This window comes from Euprymna scolopes, chromosome 40, assembly GCF_053919585.1.
Source record: "Euprymna scolopes isolate OS-2025 chromosome 40, ASM5391958v1, whole genome shotgun sequence".
NCBI lineage: Eukaryota > Metazoa > Mollusca > Cephalopoda > Sepiida > Sepiolidae > Euprymna > Euprymna scolopes.
Window position 1 is genome coordinate 21,694,504 of NC_136521.1, and position 23,349 is coordinate 21,717,852.

General features: G+C 26.3%; 1 protein-coding gene across 1 annotated transcript in view; it reads left to right on the forward strand.

Annotated features, from left to right (window-relative positions):
- LOC145265415 (voltage-dependent T-type calcium channel subunit alpha-1G-like) overlaps positions 1-23,349 on the forward strand; it is a 759,315-nt gene that overhangs the window by 625,571 nt on the left and 110,395 nt on the right. The window contains exons 29-32 of the mRNA XM_080121247.1: positions 1,401-1,531; positions 3,621-3,770; positions 16,644-16,765; positions 19,892-20,047. Coding sequence (XP_079977373.1) covers positions 1,401-1,531; positions 3,621-3,770; positions 16,644-16,765; positions 19,892-20,047 — 559 coding nt within the window. The remainder of the gene's footprint in view (positions 1-1,400; positions 1,532-3,620; positions 3,771-16,643; positions 16,766-19,891; positions 20,048-23,349) is intronic.

Consider the following 23,349-nt stretch of genomic DNA (forward strand, 5'->3'; position numbering starts at 1 on the left):
TTACTAACTATAACTAACAATCAAAAGCTAAATAAACTGTTTATAAAGATAGTTAAAAAAGGGACTATATATAACTTCAGCACTCCATTTTTGCTAGTCTCTGAAAAGAACAGGTTTAGCAGGACACTGTATCTGATGTCACTTAACCATGTCATACTTTTCTTAAGTGCAAAGGAAAGATAAATGAAAATAAATAGCCAAGCATATTCAAGGGTTTCCCCGAAGGCCCCCTTTACATAGAGCAAGGATATCAGTCTCTTCTCAAGATTACTCCACTTACTCTTGATCTTCATTTTATAATTCTGAGTGTTTAGTAAGCGGGTATAAAGTATTGCTTTTCAATTCAAACCTTTTAAAGATTTTTGTGTTTTTTTTTTTTGTTTGTTTTTTTTGGGTTTTTTTTGCAAATTCAGCATCGACAGAGGGATCAAATTATATCTTTGGTATGACTGAGGTATGAACCCCTGACCCATTATGCCAAAAAAAAAATTCTTACATTTAAAAATGTGTGTTTATTTATCCATGAAATGACTTTAAGTGATTAGACCTAGAAATGTGAAATCTGCTACATAAGTTTCTACAGCCCAGACCTAAAATGGAAGAGTTACACCAACTTTGTCGCTGAGGGTGCTGGAAAAATGCTTGGATTATTCTATCACCCCAGAAAATACTTCACCCTCTGAAGCAATCCTCTAACTGCCTAAGAGTCAGATATATCCTAAGATTATGCATTGCTGCCACATCTGAAGAGGTGCCGGTCGAAAAAATTATTTTCTGACTTGACAATCGAGTCTGCAATCTAGTGGGAATTTTTCTTCTTGTCCCTACACCCTCTTTTGCGCTGAAAAACTTTACTGTAAAATATTCAGAGCAAGAAATACTTTACTTTTTTTTCTTAACAAAAATCACACGAAAGAATGCCCAAATAACATCACTTTTCTCCATCTCTCCTGAACATTAACCATTACAAAAATAAAAAGAATACAGTTTTAAGTAAGCGATGCTGATATGGATTTTCATAAATACATTAAAACTGTAGCAGCAGCAGCAGCGGAAGGAACAAAGAGAAAAACTGTGCAAAAAGAAGCAAATGAAAAAGACAAAATATTGAGTGCATAATTAGGCATGACGCAAATAGACTCCTCCCTTTCTCCTATTCAAACAATGTTTACAAACACACACATACACACATACACGTATACTCACATATACACACACATACAAACACATACATACACACGCATACACATGCACACAAACACACATACATATATACACACACATACACGTATACACACATATTCACACTCACACACATACATACACACACATACATACACGTATACACACACAGACAATTTTCCTTTCTGTTGTGGATGACTTTTGGGTTTTTTCTCCAGATGGAATCAACTTGATATCGCAATTGTCATCTTATCCGTGGTTGGAATTGTTCTTGAAGAAATGGAAAGCAACGTAATACCTATGAACCCAACAATAATACGTGTCATGAGAGTGCTACGTATTGCTCGAGGTAAGTTGGAAACAAAGTATTATATATATATATATATATATATATATATATATATATATATATATATATATATATATATATATAATAATTCCAGGAGGAAATCCGGGTATGAGAGCTCAATGTGGTAAACAGAGCAATAACATAAAAATATAACACAGAAATTACATAATTGTCAATGCAATAATTTATTTCAACCTTATGGTATTTTCCAGCATCTAAACTCTGAGTTTAGATGCTTGAAAATACCATAAGGTTGAAATAAATTATTGCATCGACAATTATGTAATTTCCGTGTTATATTTTCAGGTCGGTTCAAAAGTTTTCCCAGTTTGTAGAAGGATCATTTTTAAATCATTGTAATTTATTTTATGCATGTTATTACTTAAACATATCACCATGATTAATTTATAACTTTTTCTTTCAGATTATTAAAGCATCGTTTGTATTTTTCTGTAATATTCGCACCCATGTTGACCCCAAAACAACCTTCTTTAGTCAACAGAAAGGGCGTTATCACACAGCACCACTGACCAAAGATCTCCCATGAGATTTTAGTTGAGAAATCTTATCCCATCTTGCATATTTTCTGACCTAACTCCCTTAAATTGTGATTTATTTTGAGGACTATAAAACTATTTAAATGACCTTAGGTTAACATCATGAGATTGGACATGAGTAAGATTTATATTTCACATCATAAAGAATTTTACAAGCGAGGCATTTATAAAATGGAATCAAGTTATAGAAAGCAAATGTTGTTATTGCTGTGAATAATGATCTTCAGAAAGTATTTCATTTTCAAAATTTTTAAATCAATGAAACTTTTGCATCAACCTAATATATCTATTAAATATTAGGATCAACTACTTTACTAAAGAGAAAAATGATTGAAGGCGGTTTTATTAAAACTGTCAAAATGATTGTTTTGTAGACTTCAACGTTTTTTTTTATTTGAAATTGGTTCCAAATATTTTTCACTGTAATTTGGGTTGCAAATTTTAAACTGAGTTCATCTTTTTTTTTATTTATGAGTTAAGGTTGACATTTTTAATCTTTCGAAAATGTGTTTCAATACTAGTTTTGTGGTTTTACTTTAGGGTGTTTATAATGTGAGAAGTATTTGGGTGATGAGTCGGATTCAGGAAAATATTTTCAGTGCAAATCATTTTTTAGGTTTATCATTAAATGTGAGAAAACGAGAGACATTGTAATACACTAAAAAAAAAAAATAATGAGTTAAAAAGGCATCTATTCACACTGGTGAATATTTTATATATGTTTAAAATGGAAGTTTACAGCAATAGGAAAATGTTTGTGGATATTGTAAAGTGTTCTTGTAAAACAAGGGGATTCATTAGTTGAGACATTGAAAAAGTCTGAATTGATTAAGAGCCATGAGTTTCAAGGGTCAGGAAAAACGTATTCAAAACTTCTCTGCTCATTTTTATAAATTATAATTCATTGAAAGTTCTTTATAAGAGTCAATATTTCATTTGATTTCGTAGTAGTAATGCTATATCATGAAATACCAGATCTCCATCGGGCCTATAATAACAACCTAAATAAAGTACAACTTTCATCAGCAGGAGCCAAGATGCCCAAACAGCAGGATCAGCCAGTGATAACAATAACGACAACACATAAGTAAAGATCGTGTCGTCTTGTGTTTCATTTCGACATTCAATCGACTGTTAACGACACATTAAGTTGTCAGAAACCATGTTTTTCATACCCATCCTTCCACTACAATATACAGTTCATTATAGCAAATAATTATTGGACAAAGTTCATTGTACAAGAAAATATCTACAGTAAGAGAGACGAGTTCAGAAAAATTCCGACAGATACAGAAATATGTGGTAAAATATCTACAAAAAAACTACAAATGACAAACTTAATCTAAATTCTTTAGATTAAGTTTGGGAACTCTTTAGTTCTAGATGAGTATAAAGAGTGTCTATCAGTAATTACAGTCAATATAAAACTTCATAAGTTTTCTCATAGTCTGTATTATCATTATCAGCATTTTTTTACATTAAAAATCTGCTTTTTCTGCTTTTGTGAAAACTTTAATATATTTCTCTTTCAGTTTTAAAGTTATTGAAAATGGCGAAAGGAATCCGTGCCTTGCTAGATACAGTGATGCAAGCGTTACCACAAGTTGGAAACTTGGGCCTATTATTTTTTCTGCTTTTTTTTATATTTGCTGCACTGGGAGTTGAATTATTCGGCAGATTAGGTAAGTTTTGGCAAACCAATCAAACCTTCTTTAACGACTACTTTCACAAACAAATTAACCCTTTGTGACCTGGTTGAACTAAGTCGTTCAGTCGTATATAACGGCATAAATAAAGTGGGAATTCAAACACGCCTTGTACATATTACTTCAGTATTTGGGTAGATGTCAGTTACCTCCAGATTGTAACTATCCATTACTTACATGTAGTATGCGGCCATCTAAAATTAACAATAAATATTTTTTTAATCATCTACATCATAATTCAGATCATAAAGGGTCAAAGGAAAGAATGTAAAAAGGGAGACAATCAAATTTTTTTCTGAATTCACAAATAATCCTCTAAATTTTTTTTCAATCAAATTTCTATGTATATTTCAGAATTTTTGAATCGTCAAGAATTGATAATTGCATACTGTTGTTTGTTTATTTTCACATTTTGTTTTGGTTGATGAAACCTCCGATCTTTTTCAGCTCTATCTTTTTGAACTCGTGAATCTATATGTTTTGGGGGTTTTTTTTGCAGTTTCTTATCATATTTTAACTATGCTTTGTCGACACATAGTGTCGATGGCCACTGATTTACCACGCAGGGTTTGCACAAAATTATTGTCATGAGATGATATATTTGTCTCTTACGATATGGAGGAATTATGATTTATTACACAAAAGATGATATTAATTATCCAAATAATAACATATGATAAAAATAAAATATAATATAAATAATTATTAATATTATTATTAATTGTAACAAAATAAAAATACTTAAAATATAATAATAATAATGATAATAATAATAATAATAATAATAATAATAATAATAATAATAATAATAATAATAATGAAAATAATAAATTTCTTAATTAAAAGGAAATAACAATAAAAGATTATATAAAATAATATAAAAAGTATTACTTATAAAACGTTTTTAGCGTCTCTGGAGATTTTCAAAACATGGAACAAAAACATTCTAAACCGTTTGTTTCAGAACCTTCTCTAGCGATAGCTATAAAAAGTGAACGATCGTTATTTTTAACTCAGTTATAACACAATGTTGGGACGCATTGAGAGGCGACCACCTATTATAACTCCAACTGAAGGGAAACACAAGAAAACTCAAGTCGTTAAAATAACAGATGAACCAAACAAGATACAGAGAAAAATCTCTTTCATCAATAATTGGTAAATATAGATTTTTCTGAATTATATTTGACCAAAAAGCATTTATGTCTAAAGATCGAAAACAAACATTACTATAGAAACATTGACTTCTATCAAAAGGGAAATAACTAGAAAACAGAGTTATCTCCCTTACACTATCGATTATAAACAGCTTATTAGACATTTCGTTTTCTTTACTATTTTTGATTTTGTTTCTCTTTTTCTCTGTTAATAAAAACTTGTTTTTCTTTTGAAATTATCTTTTTTTTACTCTTTTATTTTTCATTGATATGTTTGCAGTGTTCTGATACCCCTACAATAGAAACAAATCCATAACATAAAAAACGTTTATATAGATATAAATCATATAAAACCATTTATATGCATACAAATCATAAAACACATAAATATAAATAAAAAAGAGTTTTTATGATTTATATGGATATAAAAGTTTTTTATGATTTACCTGTATATAATAAATAAATAAAAACTTTTATATGCATATAAATCATAAAACACTTTATATACGTATAAATCATAAAAACATTTATATGCATATAAATCATAAAAAACTTTTATATACATATAAATCATAAAAACTTTTATATGCATATAAATCATAAAAACTTTTATATATATATAAATCATAAAAACTTTTATATGCATATAAATCATAAAACACTTTATATACATATAAATCATAAAAACATTTATATGCATATAAATCATAAAAAACTTTTATATACATATAAATCATAAAAACTTATATATATATATAAATAATAAAAACTTTTATATGCATATAAATCATAAAAACCTTTTATAAATATATAAATTACATAAAAAACTTTTATATACATATAAATCATAATAACTTTTATATACATATAAATCATAAAAACTTTTATATGTATATAAATCATAAAAAAATATTATATACATATAAATCATAAAAAACTTTTATAAATATATAAATTACATAAAAAACTTTTATATACATATAAATCATAAAAAACTTTTATATACATATAAATCATAAAAACTTTTATATACATATAAATCATAAAAACTTTTATATACATATAAATCATAAAAACTTTTATATATATATAAATCATAAAAAACATTTATATACATAATCATAAAAAGCTTATACATACAAATCATAAAAAACTTTTATATATATATAAATTACATAAAAAACTTTCATATACATATAAATCATAAACACTTTTATATACATATAAATCATAAAAAACGTTTATATACATATAAATCATAAAAAATTTTTATATACATATAAATCATAAAAACTTTTATATACATATAAATCATAAAAACCTTTATATGCATATAAATCATAAAAAAACTTTTATATACATATAAATCATATGGACTTTTATATACATATAAATCATAAAAACTTTTATATAAATATAAATCATAAAAAACTTTTATATACATATAAATCATAAAAACTTTTATATACATACAAATCATAAAAAACTTTTATATATATATAAATTACATAAAAAACATTTATATACATATAAATCATAAACACTTTTATATACATATAAATCATACAAACCTTTATATGCATATAAATTATAAAACACTTTTATATACATATAAATCATATGAACTTTTATATACATATAAATCATAAAAATTTTTATATACATATAAATCATAAAAAACTTTTATATACATATAAATCATAAAACTTTATATACATACAAATCATAAAAAAACTTTTATATATATATAAATTACATTAAAAACTTTTATATACATATAAATCATAAAAACATTTATATACATATAAATCATAAAAAACTTTTATATACATATAAATCATAAAAAAATTTATATACATATAAATAATAAAAACTTTTATATACATATAAATCATAAAAACTTTTATATACATATAAATCATAAAAAACTTTTATATACATATAAATCATAAAAAACATTTATATACATATAAATCATAAAAAACTTTTACATACAAATCATAAAAAAACTTTATATATATACAAATTACATAAAAAACTTTTATATACATATAAATCATAAAAACTTTTATATACATATAAATCATAAAAACTTTTATATACATATAAATCATAAAAACTTTTATATACATATAAATCATAAAAAACTTTTATATACATATAAATCATAAAAAACATTTATATACATATAAATCATAAAAAACTTTTATATACATATAAATCATAAAAAACTTTTATATACATATAAATCATAAAAACTTTTATATACATATAAATCATAAAAACTTTTATATATATATATAAATCATAAAAAAACATTTATATACATAATCATAAAAACTTTTACATACAAATCATAAAAAAACTTTTATATATATATAAATTACATAAAAACTTTTATATACATATAAATCATAATAACTTATATATACATATAAATCATAAAAACTTTTATATACATATAAATCATAAAAACTTTTATATACATATAAATCATAAAAACTTTTATATATATATAAATCATAAAAAACATTTATATACATAATCATAAAAAGCTTTTACATACAAATCATAAAAAACTTTAATATATATATAAATTACATAAAAAACTTTTATATACATATAAATCATAAACACTTTTATATACATATAAATCATAAAAACGTTTATATACATATAAATCATAAAAAACTTTTATATACATATAAATCATAAAAACTTTTATATACATACAAATCATAAAAAACTTTTATATATATATAAATTACATTAAAAACTTTTGTATACATATAAATCATAAAAAACTTTTATATACATATAAATCATAAAAACATTTATATACATATTAATCATAAAAAACTTTTACATACAAATCATAAAAAAACTTTGTATATATATAAATTACATGAAAAACTTTTATATACATATAAATCATAAAAACTTTTATATACATATAAATCATAAAAAACTTTTATATACATATAAATCATAAAAAACTTTTATATACATATAAATCATAAAAAACTTTTATATACATATAAATCATAAAAAACATTTATATGCATATAAATCATAAAAACTTTTATATACATATAAATCATAAAAAATTTTTATATTTATATAAATCATAAAAAACATTTATATACATATAAATCATAAAAAACTTTTATATACATATAAATCATAAAAAAATTTTATATACATATAAATCATAAAAACATTTATATACATATAAATCATAAAAAACTTTTACATACAAATCATAAAAAAAACTTTATATATATATAAATTACATAAAAAACTTTTATATACATATAAATCATAAAAACTTTTATATACATATAAATCATAAACACTTTTATATACATATAAATCATAAAAAACTTTATATACATATAAATCATAACAAACATTTATATACATATAAATCATAAAAAACATTTATATACATATAAATCATAAAAAACTTTTATATACATATAAATCATAAAAAAACATTTATATACATATAAATCATAAAAAACTTTTACATACAAATCATAAAAAAACTTTATATATATATAAATTACATAAAAAAACTTTTATATACATATAAATCATAAAAAACTTTTATATACATATAAATCATAAAAAACTTTTATATACATATAAATCATAAAAACATTTATATACATATAAATCATAAAAAACTTTTATATACATATAAATCATAAAAAATTTTTATATACATATAAATCATAACAAACATTTATATACATATAAATCATAAAAAACTTTTATATATATATAAATCATAAAAAACTTTTTTATACATATAAATCATAAAAAACATTTATATACATATAAATCATAAAAACTTTTATATACATATAAATCATAAAAAACTTTTATATACATATAAATCATAAAAACATTTATATACATATAAATCATAAAAAACATTTATATACATATAAATCATAAAAAACTTTTATATACATATAAATCATAAAAAACATTTATATACATATAAATCATAAAAAACATTTATATACATATAAATCATAAAAACTTTTATATGCATATAAATAATAAAAACATTTTCTACATATAAATCATAAAAACTTTTATATACATATAAATCATAAAAAACTTTTATATACATATACATCATAAAAAACTTTTATATACATATAAATCATAAAAAACATTTATATACATATAAATCATAAAAAACTTTTACATACAAATCATAAAAAAACTTCATATATATATTAATTACATTAAAAACTTTTATATACATATAAATGATAAAAACTTTTATATACATATAAATCATAAAAAATATTTATATACATATAAATCATAAAAAACATTTATATACATATAAATCATAAAAACTTTTATATACATATAAATCATAAAAAACTTTTATATACATATAAATCATAAAAAACATTTATATACATATAAATCATAAAAAACTTTTACATACAAATCATAAAAAACTTTATATATATATATAAATCATAAAAACATTTATATACATATAAATCATAAAAACTTTTATATACATATAAATCATAAAAAACTTTTATATACATATAAATCATAAAAACTTTTATATACATATAAATCATAAAAAACTTTTATATACATATAAATCATAAAAAACTTTTATATACATATAAATCATAAAAACTTTTATATACATATAAATCATAAAAACTTTTATATGCATATAAATCATAAAAAACGTTTATATACATATAAATCATATGAACTTTTATATACATATAAATCATAAAAACGTTTATATACATATAAATCATTAAAAACTTTTATATGCATATAAATCATAAAAACTTTTATATACATATAAATCATAAAAAACGTTTATATACATATAAATAATAAAAACTTTTATATGCATATAAATCATAAAAAACGTTTATATACATATAAATAATAAAAACTTTTATATGCATATAAATCATAAAAAACGTTTATATACATATAAATCATAAAAAACTTTTATATACATATAAATAATAAAAACTTTTATATGCATATAAATCATTAAAAACTTTTATATGCATATAAATCATAAAAACTTTTATATACATCTATATATATATATAAATGTAATATTTGGTTTGTTCAAAGTGAATAAAACCATATTTCTACGTTATCAATTTAATTGAAATTTTCAGAAATTCTATTTTTAAAGTCAAAGAATGTTTGCATGTTATTAAAATAATTTAACATTGCGAATTATAAAAATAATAAATTATAAATGAAAATATTTTTCGTAACTGCGAGATTGTCTCCAGTTCATTTCTTGTAGAAATTAGCCTTTCACTTATTGAGATAAGTATTATGTGTATTAATTTTTATGATACTCACGCAGAGAGTGATCCGTGCTGAAATAATAACGTTATTATTTAAAAAGCCATTCTTAACATGGGGAGGGGAGGGTGTTTTGCACCTATTCTGTACTTTAACCTTACAATTGAATAAAAAAAACATATCGTAAAACTTTAATTTGGAAATACGATTTAAAAAATAGCGCGGATCACTCTCTGCATTTTTTCCTTTTATTATTCTTAAAGAGTAAAACTTTTATTATTCATGAAAAGAGTTAAGCCTACGTAAATAAATGTTTGTACACGTGACAAATTATCAATAAATGGTTTAGTTAGTTTTTTTTTTTAATCATTTATGAAAAGAGTTAACGTAAATAATCTTTGTAAAAGTAAGTTTGGAAAGTGCCGTAGTTGTACTCTCAATGCGTGATTTCTATACTTATAGGTTTTTGGAAATTTTTTTCACTGGATTATTATTGATTGGACACTAATTAAACAGATTATTAAAAAAAAAAAAATTTTTAAAGAAATCATTATTTCGACATTTGAAAGTGGTGCTCACTTTTTAGTTACAACGTTCTGATAAATCAGTCACCCATTTTGTAACCAATAAAAATTCGGTATATCAAAACCATAGAAAGTAAAAATAATATGAGTCTCTACCGCATTTGTAAGTCAGAAATATATTTGTTTCTCAAAGAAAAAAAAAATAGATTGAACATGACTTTTTTATTGTTTTTATGAAATAAAGTTTCGAGTTTTTTAAATTTTTTTTTTTTTTTTACTTAGTTAAAAGTCAGTTTGTGGGTGTTTTTTTGTTTTTTATTTTAAATAATTTGTTTTTATGAAAGGTGAGGGTTTTTGTTTTTTTTCAAAACTTTTGGGGTTTTTTTAATTTTTTTTAAGTAACTTTTTCACTAACATGCTGGAGAAATGTTGGTGCTAATGCAGGGAGTGATCCGCGCTATTTTTTAAATCGTATTTCCACGTTTAATTAAAGTTTTATGATATGTTTTTTTTTATTCAATTGTAAGGTTAAAGTACAGAATAGGTACAAAACACCCTCCCCTCCCCATGTTAAGAATGGCTTTTAAAATAATAACATTATTATTTCAGCACGGATCACTCTCTGCATGAGTACCGAAATGTTTAATAATTTGGTATTTTTTTAGATTAGGTCCACCTCCACAATTTTCCTTTAAATGACGACATTTAAAGGTTTTCGAGTATGCTGAATACGGAAATCGCATTGAAATTTTGCGGAAATCAGTAGTTATCAAGATATAAAAAGTTATATTATGCATTGTATTCTTTGGCGGCCATCTTTTTACGCACGCACGCGCCATAAACAAATGCACGCGTGTAAAAAAGATGGCCGCCAAAGATTACAATGCATAATACAACTTTTTATATCTTGATAACTACTTATTTCTGCAAAATTTCAATGCGATTTTCGTATTCAGCATAGTCGAAAACCATTACAAGTCGTCATTTAAAAGAAAATTGAGGAGGTGGACCTAATCTAAAAATTTACCAATAATTTTCCATCCCGTACGCCTCCCGATACATTGCTTCGTCAACATGCGACCATTTTATATCTCCCGAAGACACTTCCGTATTTAGCCAAAAAAAAAAAAAAAATGGGTGACCGATTTACCAGAACGTGGTAACTAAAAAGTGAGTACCCCTTTCAAATGTTGAAATAATTTTTTTTTTTTTTTTCAATTTTTTTTCATAATCTGGTTAGTGTTCAATCAATAATAATCCAGTGAAAAAATTTCAAAAAACCTATCAGTATAGAAATTCGCATGGGGGTGATGGTTGTATAACTCCGCCACGTAAGTAAATAAATAAAAAATGTTACGTGCACATGCGTTAGCCTTGACTAGAGGGGGGACTAAGGGAATGACTAATAAATAATTCTGCGGGTCGCCATGGAAATCAACGCCCAATGAGTACCAAAATAATTTTCATGATATGAAGAAATTTTTTTTCGAAAAGTGGGTAATCACTTTTCCATGTAAATTTAACTTAAAATGAGCACCCACTTTCTGGCCACCCGGGGAAGGGCATTTATTTTCGTGTTTATTGGCTTAAAGGTTTTTTGACAAGGCAGTTTGGTACGCGAGTGCATATTTAACAGTTTTCGTTTATGCTCACGCGTAGCATAAACAAAGGCTACGTCTGTGAAATGGAAAATAGTCCCAGAGTTCAGGGGTTATATTACCATGCAAAAGAAATCAGACAAAAAACTTTTTAGCCAAGAAACACACAGAAAAATAAAAAAAATCATAGCATCCATTTTTTTTCTATCGGATTCATTTGCTATTTTTATTGAAAACTATTTTCCCCCGGATTTTTTTATATAATTTTCCATTAAGGGCCGTGCATCTCACGTTCGTACATAACAAAAAATTTTTTGTAGACTTTGGTGTGCTAAAAACGAATCTGCAAACCGTTTCCGTTGCAAAAAAATAGTTTTTATGATATGAAGAAATTACTTTTTCGAAAAGTGGGCGATCACTTTTCCATGTAAATTTAACTTAAAATGAGCACCCTCTTTCTAGCCACCTGAGAGAGGGGAGATTTTTTCCCATGTTTATTGGCTAAACAGCTTCCGTTTATGCTCACGCATAGCGTAAATGAATGCTACAGCTGTGAAATGGAAAATAGTCCCAGAGTTTAGGGGTTATTACCAAACAAAAGAAATCAAACAAAAAACTTTTTAGCCGAGCAACACACAGAAAAATGCCCCTCTCTCAGGTGGCCAGAAAGTAGGTGCTCATTCTAAGTTAAATTTACATTGAAAAGTGATCACCCACTTTTCGAAAAAGTAATTTCATGAATATCATGAAAACTTTCTTTTTGCTACGGAAACGGTTTGCAGATTCGTTTTTAGCACACCAAAATCTACAATAAAATATTTCGTTATATACGAACGTGAAACGGGCTTTAAAGTAAAATAATATCAGATTTTTTGGAGCAGATTTGCCGTTTAGTTGTACAAATATCCTCAAACCAGGTAATCACTAAAAGGGACTTTTAAAAGTCGTCACCTGTATCGAGTAAAAGTTTAAAACCACCGATTATATGCCAGCCTACGTCATGATAACATATATTGAGTGAGTTCCTAACAGTATTTTGTATAGTTTTTTAGTTTAAACTCATTTTCCCAAAATTTCCCCAAACTTAACATGTTCGATACAGTCTGCCGCCATTTGTATTTTTCAGATATACCGATAAACATTGAATGTTTTTGAACCGATTATACATTACATAAAAACACTAAAATCTTATCCAGTTAGGTAGAACATTTACTTTTCTTGCCTTTGATAACATTTATTTGTTATATATTTATTTTTTGACAACTTTTTTGTATCTGTGTTTAGTAATATAAACCCTTTTCATTTAATGTAACGTTTAGTCGGCTTGAAAAACAGTGTTTATCGGTGTATTTGAAATCTACAAATGGTGGCGGACACTGTTGATTACTTTAAGTTAGAGAAAGTGAGTTAAAACTAAAAAACTATACAAAATACTGTCAGAAACCCACCGATTATGCCAGCCTATGTCATGGTAACATATATTTGTGGGGTTTCAGACACTGTTTTGTATAGTTTTTAGTTTTCAACTTACTTTCCCAAACTTAACGTATTCAACAGAGTCTGCGACCATTTCTGTTTTTCGAGCCGATTAAACATTTTACATTACATAAAAACACTAAACAATTATCCAGTTAGGTAGAAACGTAACTTACCTTACCTTTACTTTCATTTATTTGTTTTTGGACAACTTTTTCGAATCTGTGTATAGTAACCCCCCCCCCATCAACCAAATATTAATTACTAACTCACATTTTTGTATACTGAAAACAACAAAAAAAAAAAAAAACATTTAGCGTTTCAACATTTTTGCTACGTTCGGCTTCATCCACTGATTGTTGGTCGAATGAATGAATGATTGACAGAAACTCCTGAGGATCCAGATCAAATTTTGCGAGAGTACCATTTTTTTTCATTTTCGCCTTCTTTTTCACTTTTTGCAGTGGATTGCTGTACTAAGAATATAAGAAACATGCATTTTTCTCTTTTTATTAAATTTTTACATTACACCAAATTGAGCCACTGCAACGCGTGGCAGGGTACAGCTAGTATAAATCATAAAAATTGAATTTAACTCACCACTTTATTGTTTACTGCAATATCACGACATCAGCTATCATCAAATGTGTACTTGACAGTCATCAATCAACAAACCTGCAAGATCCCATCTGTCACATTTTGTGCATTTTTAACCATATGTATTTGTGTATGCAGAGGCTTTTATTGTTGCTTTAACAGAAACTATGCAAGAACATAAGACTGAGCACGATGTATTTGCTTAAGCAAGGCATATTGCCATTAAAACGTAAAAGGCTATTCTAATTAGGGGCCATATTTATTAGGGGGATCCTGAGTAGAAAGATGTAGCAAGATGTTTGTTTACATTACATTTAAATTTCTGTATTTTTTACAGTCGGGAAAACATGATGTAGGTGTTATGTTGCAGAAGAGGAGATTTTTCTATCTTTGTTGATTATTATTAAGTCTCATTATTATTATTATTATGGATGTCTCTCTCTTATTATTGATAAGTGCCTCTACGTATGTGTGTGGCACAACTATAATCGTCTGTTTATGTATGCATGTCTATTGATGTGTTTGTTTTACCTCTAGAGTGTGCATATGCATTGTAATAAAGTAATTATACCTTTTTGGGGGAGCTTTTTGGTCTTTTCGGAATCATTTCTTCTCATCACTGGTTAATGCTGGAAAGGAACATCTGACAAAAACATAACACTGATCTTCTGGCATGGATTCTTTATTCGTCTAACAAGTGAATGGGGAGGGGGGCATTGTGTTGTCAACTGAAACTTTCCTGCATCTTCTTTTTCTTTGACCCATTCTGAGTCGCTCGACGCGTTCGTCTCATCCAAAATCGGAAGGCAATCTGCACGTTCGCTTCATCTAAAATTAGAAGCTGAACTGCCCTTTCATGTGAACCAAAAGATATCTTTTCTCTCTTTCTTTTTCAGGCATCGTTTTCTTTCATACAAACTGAATGACATGCCAGGTGTCATCATTGATCCTAAATACCGCGTTTGACGTACATCAACCTTAGCTCTTTGAATTATTTTTGCACTAGCAAACCTGCATTGCAAAATCACAATTTCCAACATGCCGGCGTAACGAGGGATATATTATATATCACAGAGAAGCAAATTCCAAAAGCAAGCAGTCTAAGGAAAGAAGTTATTAGAGTAGAAAGTTTTCTGATCTCTACAGTGAAGGGGTGGAATATTGCTGCTGGTTGGGTGGATTGGATGGTATTTATGTTGAGGGGGTACATTCCTTAGAAGTACTAAAACAAGCACAGAGATGCAACATTCTGACAATTGGATAAGGGTTGGATCTTGCTAGACAGTATGGGATTTATTAGATTAGAAATTCTTTTTCTGAGTTTTCTTGTCTCAATTTTTTGGTCCAATTTTGTAGGTTGATTCTTTTCAATTATTTTTTAACTTTTTTCAAGTTTATTGTTAAAATATAGATTTGATTCTTTTCAATTATATTTTAACTTTTTTCAAGTTTATTGTTAAAATGTAGATTTGATTCTTTTCAATTATTTTTTTAACTTTTTTCAAGTTTATTGTTAAAATGTAGATTTGATTCTTTTCAATTATTTTTTTAACTTTTTTCAAGTTTATTGTTAAAATGTAGATTTGATTCTTTTCAATTATTTTTTTAACTTTTTTCAAGTTTATTGTTAAAATGTAGATTTGATTCTTTTCAATTATTTTTTTAACTTTTTTCAAGTTTATTGTTAAAATGTAGATTTGATTCTTTTCAATTATTTTTTTAACTTTTTTCAAGTTTATTGTTAAAATGTAGATTTGATTCTTTTCAATTATTTTTTTAACTTTTTTCAAGTTTATTGTTAAAATGTAGATTTGATTCTTTTCAATTATTTTTTAACTTTTTCAAGTTTATTGTTAAAATGTAGATTTGATTCTTTTCAATTATTTTTTTAACTTTTTTCAAGTTTATTGTTAAAATGTAGATTTGATTCTTTTCAATTATTTTTTTAACTTTTTTCAAGTTTATTGTTAAAATGTAGATTTGATTCTTTTCAATTATTTTTTAACTTTTTCAAGTTTATTGTTAAAATGTAGATTTGATTCTTTTCAATTATTTTTTAACTTTTTTCAAGTTTATTGTTAAAATGTAGATTTGATTCTTTTCAATTATTTTTTAACTTTTTCAAGTTTATTGTTAAAAAGTAGATTTGATTTTGTTTTCTTTTTGCAGATTGTTCTGAAGAACATCCATGCGAAGGATTAGGAGACCATGCACATTTTCGACATTTTGGAATGGCATTCCTCACCTTATTTCAAATAGCAACTGGAGATAATTGGAATGGAATTATGAAAGTAAGTCATAGTATAAAAAAATAAGGAATATTTCATATTCGATTTCTATGTTTTTTGTGGTGAGCATGTGTTTGGCTTCCTTCCAAAACACACTGTTTGCATGTAGTGCTTTCTTGATTACACATGAGCTCCTGATATAAAGGGAAAAAATGATGGACGTGTTCGACAAATTAACTGAGATTTTTTAATGTCCGAAATTTGATGACTAAAAGGAGTTGAAGAAAAGAAGGAAAGCAGTGATTTGTGAGTCGCATTAATTTCGACTGATGCAACAAGTTAATTATTATTTGCATTTTTATTGAAACTGAGCTTTAACGATTCCTTTGAAGTTATCATATAAATTGTTTCTTTCATTGTTTTTTGCACTTCAAAACTTTTTTATTCTTTACTTTTTCTTTCATGCTACTTCTGTTAATACTACTTTTCTCTTCTTTATTTACTTCATTTATTTATTGTAACATTTTAACATTGAATAACAGTTTGCACATTATCATTTACATAAACGCATGCTTTCACACATGTGTGCTCTCACCAGTGAACGATCAAATAACCATATCGAATAATAAAAGTCCTTTTTGCACATTATGTTGTGCGACGTATTCATACATGCTGGTCCTTCTTTCATAACTGACCGCAATTCACCTGTGATTGTTGGTCTTACAACATACAAAACTACTCTTGCATGGAAACATAATGAAGACTTGCTGAGATTTTAAAGGTTTTATTATTAGAGAAAGTTTGCTCAGAAAGGAGAGACCACATGACTAATGACTTGTTTACCTAATTAGTTTTCTTATCTTGGTCTTAAAGACAAAAATTGAGAAACACAGACGGGCAGAAATCTAGGCGATATTTGCTTAGATTCTCTCTACATTGTTGAGCGCATCTAGTCTGCACTGCTCCTAACAAGGGAGTCATTTTTAAAACTCCTTTTGTTTCTCTCCTCAAAGATGTGACATGATCACCTTCTATATTTCGACACCTGCATTTCTAGCATGTTTTGTCTAGAGCTACCTTTTGCCCCTACCCCCGTTTCAATCACACCACCCGCAGCTGGGTAAATTTCTGTTTGCCACCAGGTTATCCTGACATGTACCAATATAACCCTTGCAAAAATTCATACTAATCAACATAATCAGTATTTACTGAGGTAATAACATTTATCACCTCATAGGAAATATAGGAACTACTTTCTCTAAAGATGCTGCGATCATGATGGTGTTGATCCTAGGATGAAATGCAGGATTTTATTATAACGACTAAATGTGTCTAAAATGTCGTTCTAAAGTTACATAAGATAGTGGCTAATAGTCTAGACATAATAAATTTGTATGTGGCATCTGTTGTTGCAAACCTTACGGTACTTTGGTCCAGAGGGGAATTTCTGCAATGAAAATGTTATATATATGGAGATAAATAAAATAAAGTAAATTGTATATCCTGTTTATGGATTCCAAGTGTTGCAGCCTTTTTGCTGACATTTTACATAGACAACAAAATAGAAGAGTCAAAAAGTGTGTTTAACATCTTTCATTTTTAAACTTTTCTCTCTCTACCTCTCTATAACCCTTTTCTTTATCTCGTTTTCCTTCCCCCTCTCTTCTCTCCTACTTTCTCCTCTCCACCTTTCTCTCTATATCACAAGTGCCATTTCACACCAAAGGTCGATGAGAGAAAAATGGTAAATGTCACCTCCCAGCATGACTAATTTTGTTCCTGTGTACACACACCACCACCAAAAAATGCATGAATATGGCCATATTATGTTCCAGTCGATTCTGAAAGCGAATATATCAGCTTTGTAGTTTATGATTCAGATGAAAACACGCACAGAAAATTTCTTTATATAATAGAAGCAGATATTTGTCTCTCAAATAATAGGTAGAGAAAAATTCTTGACCAGTTCGAACTGCTGTCATTTATCTTCCGAGTCAAATACACCATGCAAAGGCATGGATTTCAGCACAAATACGGTTGAGAAAGTTATGAAATAGTTTCTCTTTCTTTCTTTACCAAAACAAAACTTCCATAAGCAAAGTTTCTTTCCTATAACTGCACGTCTACGGTGAGCAATACAAAGGACTGCTTCCCAGTTGACTACAACATAGTCATTTTCAAATTTAAAGTAAACAAATTCTAGTTTAGTTACATTCTTAAATAATCAAATTCTGCCTAATCACCATCCTTATTACCAATCATCATGGTGTTGTCTCACCGTTTACCTGACACTCATTTGACCATTATCCTCGAGTAGAATTTCGGCCTTGATAAGTGGTGACACGTTAGTAAAAAAAAAAATACTGTTGGAAAAGTTATGAAGAGGGAATTTTCCTCTATCAATCATTTTGCTGCAGTTTGATGATTGAGATCTACTTTAAAATTGTTCATATAATGTTAGTACGTGGTTTGGTTGGCTAATACAGGCATGTTTAAACTTATGTAGTGATACATAAAATTTATGTTTAAACTTATGCAGTGATACACAGGCGATCAGAATAAGATTGCACATACCCACCTTGTGTAGTGACACTGGGGTCGTTTGGAACACAGTACACATGCATATAAACTGTTGTTGGATAGACGCCTATACTATAAACCTATTCTCATTTCTTCTGATGACGAAGAAGAATGAGATGGAATTCTGGAATGCAGTTCTCTTTCTACAGTCAATATTTGCCAAAGCAGCCTATATTTCTGTCTTATGTTCTTGTGTTATGTGCTTCTTTTGTTTGAGGAAACTTGTAAATAAACTTGATTCAATTATAAAGAAGCTGTCAATATCTTTTACATGGAACCTAGTGATCGTTTTTAACTCTTCCATTCAAGCCAGTCTAATCATTGATGTTTGCATACAAAAAAAAAATGCAGATTAGTTATTGTATACATTTAATTGAATAAACATTGCTATTTTAATCTGTAGAAGTTGTTGGTGAAGTTGAGATACTTGTTGGAGATATCTATTCTGTAGAAGCGTTTATATTCTACAGAATAGATATCTCAAACAAGTATCTCAACCTTGCCAACAATTTCTAGATATTAAAAGAAAACAACCTGTATTCAATTATATGTATACAATAGTTTAAGATATTTGTAAACGATTGGTGCATCTTGTGCTTTGTGTTTTAGGACACCTTGAGAGAGGATTGTGATGCATCAGATGACTGTGAGAAAAACTGCTGTGTCAGTCCGATTATCGCTCCAGTCTACTTCGTGGTCTTTGTGTTGATGGCACAGTTTGTCCTCGTGAATGTTGTCGTCGCAGTTCTCATGAAGCATCTTGAAGTAAGTAGGAACACCATAATCAGAATCTTCTCCCAACAAAAGAAAAAAAATGCACATCAATTTCTTCTGTGAATTTCTTAGTTAACCCAAATTTTGATTTGCTTATTCCATCAAATTTTCAGCTGGAATAGATGACATTTATGTGAATTTCTTTTGGTTTTGTTTTGTTTTTTGTTTTTTTTTATTTTAAAAGTTAGAAAAATTCTCAGTATAATTGTTTGATATTTAACAATTTTTAATTAAATTGGTCATTTTTTATCTTTAAAAATTGAAAATGTCAATATTGTATGAAATTGTCTAATTGTGTTTTCTTTGAAAAGCTAAAAAAATAGAATTTTGAAGAAGATTATCTAATTGTTTCTTTTAAACTTAAAAACAATTTTAAATTTAATTGTCTCTTGTTTTTTTTTATGAGTTAAAAATAATAATTTTAATATCATTTTTCTTTTTGTGAATCTAATTGTTTGATGTGTGTTCTCTCCAAAAAAAAAAATGGAATGATATTATTTTTAAACTAAAAAAAGTTCAATTAAATTGTGCTGTTGTTTTTTTTTTGGGGGGGGGGGGTAAAATGAATGATTTTAAATTAAATTCCATTTTTATTAAATTAAAAATGACAATTTTGAATTAAATTCTCAGAAATTTTCAACTTTTCTAAAAAAGTAATTTAATGAAATTATGAAATCGTTTTTCAAATATCTTTTCATTAAACGTTTTACTCGAAAATATTTTGTATTTTTCTTTTTCAAGGGTAAAAAAATGATTATTTGGAATTTGATTTTCAGTGTTTTTCTTTAAAAAAAATATAAAAAACACAATGTTGTATAACTTTTTTTGATTTTGAAAGAAGTTACTTAAAAAGCTGAATATTTTTTTCTTTTAGAAACTAAAAGCAGCATATTGAATGAAATTGTTTGAATTTTTTCCTACAAAAGCTATAAAAATTCACAATGAAATTTGTGATTTTTTAAAAACTAATCTGGTTTTAATCGCTAATACTGTTTTTAATTAATTTCAGGTTAGAATATTATTAAATCATAAAAATATTTGTTTTTTCAAAAGTTTTATAAATATTTTTTCTTTTTTTTCAGTTTAACTATTAGTACCTTTCTTTAACTTTTTATAAATTTTTTTGTTATTCACATCAAATCAATTGGGGGAGGGTATTTAGTCACATCATGGCATTATATGGTTATTTTTGTGTACTTACATCAAATCACTATAGCACTAGTGTTTCAATGTTTACTCAAATCAAACCTACCAGTTTTGGAATACTTACAGTAATTGGATTGGTATGAAACTAATCTGACCAATGAGAAACGCTATTACAACATTCGATTTCTGATTGGAAGACAATTGTGATCATTTACTTTAACTACTATTTTACACTAAAAGAACATGCAAGAGGAGAAAAGATATGTACTCATGTAGTTCAGAAAATTGAAAGGAAATTGAATTTGAGCGACAGCTTTTGAAGAAAAAGAACAACAACCGTGTATATTAATTGAACACTTTTACTTAAGCAAACAATGCAGAGAAGTAAAAGGTGAATATATAAAAATATCATTTGTCAACTCTTCAGTCTTAGGAGGAAATATTTGGCTGATACTGCTGTCTGGTGCAGTAAAACAGTTGATTATGGGCACCGATCAGAGTAGTCAAAAAAAGGTAAAAAGCGCAGGATTCCTAAACGTTTCGATTTATATAGGCTGGTCCACGTGACTCTTAAAGGAGCAATGGTTGGGTTTACCAGTTAGTCCAATCTACGTGACTCTTAAAGAAAGAACCACACTGATCAATCTATGAGTGCCCAATCACTTCTGATAGTAAAAAAAGATAAAAGAGAGAAGAAACAGAGATTGTTTCTTTCGTTGGTGCCATAAGGAATGGAAAAGTTTAAATAAAAGAATGAATTACTTTATGGCATTTCGAAATTCTAAAGGCAGCATTTGAACTGTTAAATAGAAAGTCATTTCTGGCTTTATATTTCTTATCAAATCCTTATTTGCTTAGCTACCATTTTGAAATCTTTTTATATCCAATAACTCCTTAAATAGAGATTAAAATAACGTTATCTTAGCAACAATTAGTTATAGTTTTATAACAATTTTGTTCAATTAATAAGCAAATGACACTTTTTAATTTAACTTTCAAAATCCTATTAAAAAATAATAATAATTTGGGTTTAAAAAAAATGGTACCACTTTTTTAATATAAAAAATACATTTTTAAAAAGTTTCCGAGCAATGTAGGAACATCTATTATTTAACGCACACACACACTCGTATAGATAGATAGATAGATAGATAGATAGATAGATAGATAGATAGATAGATAGATAGATAAACTCTTTTTATTGATGAAATTAAAAAGAAAATATTTCTTCATTTTCCAAATATGTATCCTGTAGTGAAAATGTTTCAATGAAAAATGACTTTTTTCAATTTTCTTTTAATTATCTGGACCACCTGATGATGGAAAAATGTTGCGCATGAAAGGTCAAGGGTCACAGATATCGAATTGTTGAATATGAATAGTATTTTCTTTCTTATATGTTGAAAATTTTTCAGCTATATTTTTGTCATTTTCTTTTTAATTTTTAAGTTAAAAATTGTATTTCAGATTTATTTTATTCAGTGAAAACTTTTATTTTCAGTAAATTAAGTCAAAGGATATCAAGTGTTATTTCTTGGCTAAAAAAATTGTCACAATCAAGAGCTACAAGCCACAATTACAAGCCAGAAAAAAGTTTCCAAGAAAGCCATGGTGTGAAGTGGAGATCACAATTAATTTATAGTGATGAAGTAATAAGAAAGAAAAGTTGTAGAGACAGAACGCATGAAAGAAAACAAATGAGAATTTTTATCAGTTTCATTCAGATTTTATTAGTTTCATTCAGATTTTATTAGTTTCATTCAGATTTTATTAGTTTCATTCAGATTTTATTAGTTTCATTCAGATTTTATTAGTTTCATTCAGATCAAACGAACGTCTTCAGAAAAAAAGAAATTTGAAATATTTTCAAAAATATTGACAAGCTTAGGAAAAAAGATGCAAAACGGAATGCTTTTGGCAAAAAAATGTGTAATTTGAAAAATATGCAGTAGTGAAATTTCGCATTTATTTTCTTATTTCTTCTGTGTTTGATTGTTTTTATATATATACGCCTATATATATATATATATATATATATATATATACGCCTAAATATATATATATATATATATATATATATATATATATATACGCCTAAATATATATATATATATATATATATATATATATATATATATATAATATAC